At 30.6% G+C, this 6,909-nt stretch overlaps 1 protein-coding gene across 1 annotated transcript; it reads left to right on the forward strand.

The window, feature by feature from the left end:
• The first annotated feature begins 2,000 nt into the window (after positions 1–2,000).
• On the forward strand, positions 2,001–3,869 carry LOC105784102 (gibberellin 2-beta-dioxygenase 1). The gene is made up of 3 exons (XM_012609896.2): positions 2,001–2,588; positions 2,683–3,040; positions 3,412–3,869. Exons 1-3 carry the CDS (start codon positions 2,200–2,202, stop codon positions 3,661–3,663), a joined length of 999 nt encoding a protein of 332 aa, XP_012465350.1. The 5' UTR covers positions 2,001–2,199; the 3' UTR covers positions 3,664–3,869.
• The last annotated feature ends 3,040 nt before the right edge of the window (positions 3,870–6,909 follow it).

Consider the following 6,909-nt stretch of genomic DNA (forward strand, 5'->3'; position numbering starts at 1 on the left):
CTCCAAATAAATAAGGAAAATAATGATTTGAATGTTTCAAAATTCAATTTTGAACCGAAAAATCGAAATTTAGGGCAAAAATGATCTTTTTCAACTAAAATCATGCAAACCGCCTTCGCTATTTGTCGTCGTAGATCTCGAAAAGTTATTCGAAATAAAAAAAATCGTCTCAATCGGACAACCGAGCGAAAAGTTATGGCCTTTCAAAGTTTTCCAAGCTAAAAAACATAAACTGTTCATGCCACGTCAGCAAATCCCGTCCTAAGGGGCGCGATTTGTGTCCACGTCAGCAAATCGCGCTGACATGGATGCAATTTCACGGAAAATGGACCATTCTAGTAAATAATTAAATAATTGGCCCATTTCAATAATTTTTGAAAAAAAGGGCTTTTTTTGGTCATTTGCCCAATAATTTTATTTAAATATAACTAAATAATAGTTAATTATAAATAAAAGTTAAAACCCAAAATCTTTAAACCCTTAAATCCAAGATCCTAAATTCGAGAGTTATTATTTATTTATGATAGTTACAATTGATTTTTAATTATGTTTAAATAAAATTATTTGTATTTATTTACAAGTCCTCCATTTTTTGTTTAATTTAATGATGATATGGCAAGTTTTTATTCACTAATGGTGCGAAAATTTGTACACCGATAGTTCATCAAATATTTATTCCTCGAAAATAGATTTAAAAGTAGAATGTTAGTTTTATTAACATAAAAATTATAATATTAATTTTATTTGAAAATGTATTTAAATAAAAAAATTATAGGGATAAAAATTAAGTAAGAAAACCCTAGTAATTAAATTGTGAATATCAAGTCGACTAAGACCGTACGAAAATTGTAGTAATGGTTGATGAAAGGAATTAGAAATGGAAGATACCATGCCCATGCCTTGCCTAGGGACATGCATTTGAAGCATTTCAAGTCACCTCTCCAATGCTCCCCCCTATTACCAAAAAAACATGATCAATACGTACTTTGCCATTAACAAATTTGACTGTACCCATGTGATCTATCCACAGTTTCCATTGTCAAACCACACACTATTCTATATAGTCACGTCTTATTAAAATTGACACCTCATTAATTTTTTAATTGTAATAAAATTGTGAAAATGTGGCATATAATTGATGGTGTTAGTGAGTAATATATAAATGAGCTGGAAAGGTAAAACCTTGAGAACACCAAAGTTGAAGAGTGTGGAGATTAGAGTCAATAATATTAGGGTCAAGAGAAGAAATATAATAGTGATTGTAGTTGATAGTCAAAATCTATGGGTAGTAAACATTAGCAATGGGGGTTAGAGTATCAAGGTTTGCCTTCCCAACAGTCGTGCCATTTTCTGTAGTAAGCTTTTGCCACATTTCATCAACTTTCACTCTCTCTCAATTAATTTTATTTTAATATATGGTATGAATCCACTTTTCGTCAAACTATACAACTACCAATTTATGATTGTAGGCATGGAAATCGAATTCGATTCTTTCTAGTTACTAAAAAGGAGAATGATTGAATTAAGATAAAGACTTGTAATTTTCTTCCAATAACACAATTCAAAATCAAAGAAGCTTCTTCTTCTTGAATCAACCATCATTGTCTCAACTGAAAAAATTTTAATGTTGTATGGATATCAAAATTATATTACTAAACCATTATGTCTATATACTCAACTAACAATCTTAGCATATGCTGTCACGTCAGTTTATTTTAATAGTATTAAATAGCTTTAAAAAATCAAACTAATTTTCAGGTAAATACAAATTGTCAGAGAACTAAATAATAATAATAATAGTAATAGGGGATTGGTGACGAGTGTTGACTTTGCTTTTGTGAAAGGTCCTGACGGCCGACCTTCGCCTGTTTAGAATATAAATTTACATGTCTTCTGTTACATGTAAAATAAATAAATAAAATAAAGAAGAAACTTCATTTTTTTCTATATATATTTTTTAAAAAATCTAAATTCGCTTTTCTCCTCCTATAAATAGCCAAGCAAAACCCCAGTCATTTGTTCATTTGCCCCCCTCCATACAAATCTGTATCGAACTCCAAAATTTTCTCTTCTTTCATCGCCAAACCAGTTCAATCTTATCCATCCGTTTTGCTTTCTTTCTTAGTTGCATCGAAAAGAACCCAACAAAGATAACATCAAACAACTGACAAAGAAAAGGCAGCAAGCAAGGAAAAAACAATGGTGATACTGTCAAAACCAGCAATTGAACAGTTTGGTTGTATCAGAAACAAGCAGGCAGCTACATTGTTCCCTCCTCTTATCCCTCTTGTGGACCTCTCCAAACCAGATTCCAGGCAGCAGATCATCAAAGCCTGTGAAGAATTTGGGTTCTTCAAGGTCATCAACCATGGGGTTCCCATGGACTTCATTTCCCGGCTAGAATCTGAAGCCACCAAGTTCTTCTCTTTACCCCTTTCTGAGAAAGAGAAAACAGGACAACCCAAGCCTTATGGCTATGGTAATAAAAGGATTGGACCAAATGGTGATGTTGGTTGGGTGGAATATCTTCTCCTCACAACCAACCAAGACCCGAATCTCCTTGGAACTGAAAACCCAGAGAGTTTCAGGTAATTTTTTTTAATTTTTTTTCTTACACCAAGGAATTTGTTTTGTTGGGTTTTTTTACAGCTTTTGAAAACTGTGCTGTTTTTGGTTTTCCAGGATTGCTTTGGATAATTATATGGCAGCAGTGAAGAAAATGGCATGTGAGATACTTGAAATGATAGCTGATGGGCTAAAGATTCAGCCAAGAAATGTGTTGAGTAAGCTGATGATGGATGAACAGAGTGACTCTGTTTTCAGGCTGAACCATTACCCTCCATGCCCAGAGGTGGTTCAGTCCTTGAATGGAACGAGCAGTAATGTGATTGGATTCGGTGAACACACTGACCCACAAATCATTTCGGTCCTAAGATCCAACAACACTTCCGGCCTTCAAATCTCTCTTAGAGATGGCACTTGGATTTCAGTCCCACCAGACCAATACTCTTTTTTCATCAATGTTGGTGATTCCTTACAGGTAAATCCCGAAGCCTACATTCACATCCCAACACGTTAAAACAAGTAATTTTCAATCGTTCATTGGTTACTTTTTCCCTTTTGTTATGGATGAAATCACTTCTGGTCTAGTTTTTGTTCATTTCTTATGAGAATTTGTTCATCAGATAAATATCTGTCATTTCTCACTTACAGTCCCCACTAATCATTATTTTCCCTCACTGCCAAACAGCTTAGCTGTATGTATTAGCTCTCAAACTACCCCCATACATCAAATTCCAAACAACTTTGGGGGTTGTAGTTGTAGTATTTTATTCAGAATAGGAACTTGGGTCTTGTTTTAAGCAGTCTCTAATGGAGGTTTTGCCCCTTTCTTTTTGGCGGGTGTTGCAGGTGATGACAAATGGAAGGTTTAAAAGTGTGAAGCATAGGGTACTGGCCAACAGTGTGAAATCAAGGCTTTCAATGATTTATTTTTGTGGACCACCTTTGAGTGAGAAAATAGCTCCATTGCCATCTTTGATGAGAGGGGATCAACAAAGCTTGTACAAAGAATTTACATGGTTTGAGTACAAAAAATCTGCTTACAGTTCTAGATTGGCAGATAACAGGCTCATGCACTTCGAAAAAATAGTTGCCTCATAATTTTCAATATCTTTTAGCTCCTCGTTATGCTTTTCTTTAAAAGTAGTTTTTTTAGTATACTTTTTGAAAAAAAAAATACAAGTAGAAGCTTTTTAGTATGAAATTTCCTCTAGTTGGGAAAAGAAACCGTGTAATTCCCCCCTCGTTTTTTTTTCTGTGCTCAGTGTAACTATCTTGTTAATATAGTACAATTTTCATTCCTATCATTATCATCAACTACTTTCATAAATTTTAACCAAAAAAAAAAAACACTTTCGTAAATAAAGCATACCTTTTGAATTCTTTTTCAAAAGAATATTATTCCGTACGGTAGAATTTTAAAATTTTGTATAATATTTGTCTTTTAATTTTCTTTCATATGATTAACGAGAATAAAGTTTTTAAAGAGCCACCTTTTAAAATATTTTGTATAATTTAGTTTCTAATTTTTTAGGTTGTTATCTTCTCATTAATACTGTTAGTTTGTGTTGATACGACACTACTACTCAATCTGATGAAATTTAAAACATTAAAAGTAAATAAATTAAAATTTATATTTATACATACCACGTGGTGTTTTGAGAGGTTGTAATGTAATATCAATAGACATTAGTATAAACTAACAATGTTAGTACGAATAGATTAACTTTATTGACGGAATATAAATTTAAAGAGCGATGAAGTTAAAAAAATTGAAAGGCTATAAAATAGAAAATTAGAAGGAAGGAAGGCAACATAAATTAGGTGGTCAAACAATATAAGATTGATTTTGTTTATAAGGGGTTGCCCCAACAAAACTATAATTGAAGAATCTTGCTCCGCTACAATTGGGTTAAAATAATGGCATGAAACTAATTTTTAATACACCGTCAATTTTACTTCAATTATTAAAAAGAAATCATCTGACATGACATAAAAACATGTCGATTTGTCCATAAATCACTTGTACAGACATTGGGATTAAAATATTCAAACCTAATTTTAATTAAATAATCAGGATTTGCTGCTTTCAGAGTTAGTTGGGACCACTGAAGTTGTAAACGAAAACCGAGGGTTGTTTCTTCTTCCCATAAGCCCGACCGAAAACCGCGTGTAGATAGAGACTGTATGTCGCACCTTTTTTTTAATTCAAGCTTTTCTCAACCAAGCCAAAATTTGATCTTTATTTAATATATAATTAATTTTAATTTTTAAAGATAGATATTTTATATTTAAAATAATGAAAATAATTTAAAATTTTTTAGAAATATTTATAAAAAATACATTGAAATTTTGTCAAATAATATTAAACAAAGATTGTTCCATCAGAATTATGAGAGCTACTTAAAAATTAAAAAACTCAACTCAATATCATTCATAGGATGTTATATTTTATATGAACATTGAACGATGATAGATGGTAAGGGTTTTGGGCACTCAAAACATATCTACCTATTTAACAACTGAAATTTAATAAAAGAATTTGATTTGGAATTACAATTTTTTATATCAAAATCAAATCGTATTAAATTAATTGAGGAAGACTTCCTTTTACCATTAAATCAAATATTTAACCATTGGTGAAAAAGATATAGTGAGATATAATTGATGAATTTGCAGTCGGACACTCTCTATATTTAATAGGAGGCAAAGATGAAATTTAGAAATTTAGTTTTTTAATTGTAGTTTTAATTTTTTAATATCTCTATAAGGCTAGAAGCTAAAATAGAAAATTTTTCATTTAAGTTTCTTTATAATTTATGAAATTTTAAGCGAGTAATAGTAAATTTATATTTTGATCTTAAAAATATAAAATTTTAATTTAATTATTTAAAATTATAAAAATATGGAGTATTAAAATGATAAAATTATATTTTTTCGATATTAATTTCGCCCAATAAAATTTTCAGCTTTACTCTTGTCTCTCATGTTTGTTTTATTATTTATGTATAGAATTGGTAACTAACTTTCTAAATAATATGTATTGTCATTACATCCAATATTTAATTTTTACTCTTCTTTTATGTTTAGCTAAGAATGGATTCTGTTGTTGGACCATTAACAGGACTACAACAGTGATTGGTGGTAAAGTCTTGTGATAGTTTTCCTTAATCTGTAACATACCGTTATGCAACACATTCAACTACAAAAATAAAAATGGTAAATTACATCATTAGTTACTAAATTATAGATAAGTTTTTATTTTGATTGTTTAATTAAAAAAAGTTACAATTTGGTCATTAAACTATTCAAAAGATTTCATATAAGTCATTGGGATGTTAAAATCTATGCTATATGGCTTTCTCTATTTGCATTACATATAGCAATCGAAAGCTCTATTTCCCCTTCTCTTTTACAATAGGCTTTTTTTTTCATAAAATAATTTTGGATGTCATGAATTTTTTGAACCAAAATTTAAACAATTTTTTTCTTTGATCTTCGACACTGACTATCAGATTGACTTGGATCTAAGATATATTTTGCTACTTGTCGATGGGTGCTAATTTACTTTACCAATATTTGAATCGTTGTTTGGATCACACTAGCAAAACCAAAAAAAAAAAAAATCTTAACAACTCAATGACTTAAAAAAATAACTTTTGAATAGTTCAGTGACCAAATTATAACTTGTAACGCCCCAAAATTTTAAGAATTTAATTGTGAGAGTCTATAGTAATTAAATTTTTGTATTTGTGGTATTGTGCTCTACTTTTGCATTTAAGGTTTGAAGTTCGAGTTACATTGTTAAAAGTTTTGTTATTTTAAAAGCAACCTTTAATTATGCATTACTCAGTTAAGTTCAATTCAGTGTGAAATTGTGCTAAGAATGAGCTTGCTAATTCACTAGTTAAGCATTTGTATTTTGTTAGGTCCCATATTTGAGTCCCGAAGGGAACGATAAGGAAATTTTTTGTCAAATGTTAGAAATCTGCTTGGAAGTTAGGAATTTAATTAACGTTGTTCTTTTTTCTTTAATTTTTTTATTTCTTTCTTCTTCATCACTTTATCTTCTTCTTCGTTCTTTTTCATCTTATTTTATTTTGCTAATCGGAGTCGTGGGGGAATATGGGATTAACGAAAATTTTGTTGTTAGTCGCTGGTCAGAAGGCTATCAGGTAAGTAACTGTCAATGTAAGCGTTTTTGCGGTTTTTTCCGTTTTTGTAACTTGCTTTGAATTGGGTATTTTATGAGTTGCCAGAATCTCTGATAAACGATCATTTGTTTCCCTAATAGGCAAGAATATTAGCAATAAGGAATAGCAACACGAAAATTTTCGTGATTGTCGC

The sequence above is a fragment of the Gossypium raimondii genome, chromosome 13 (assembly GCF_025698545.1).
Source record: "Gossypium raimondii isolate GPD5lz chromosome 13, ASM2569854v1, whole genome shotgun sequence".
Classification (NCBI taxonomy): Eukaryota; Viridiplantae; Streptophyta; class Magnoliopsida; order Malvales; family Malvaceae; genus Gossypium; species Gossypium raimondii.

Bases quoted from the DNA above. Each gene is read 5' to 3' on its own strand.
- LOC105784102 (XM_012609896.2), top strand. From the start codon at position 2,200: ATGGTGATACTGTCAAAACCAGCAATTGAACAGTTTGGTTGTATCAGA. The intron at 2,589-2,682 runs GTAATTTTTTTT...TTGGTTTTCCAG, and splicing joins GAAAACCCAGAGAGTTTCAG to GATTGCTTTGGATAATTATA. The intron at 3,041-3,411 runs GTAAATCCCGAA...CGGGTGTTGCAG, and splicing joins ATGTTGGTGATTCCTTACAG to GTGATGACAAATGGAAGGTT.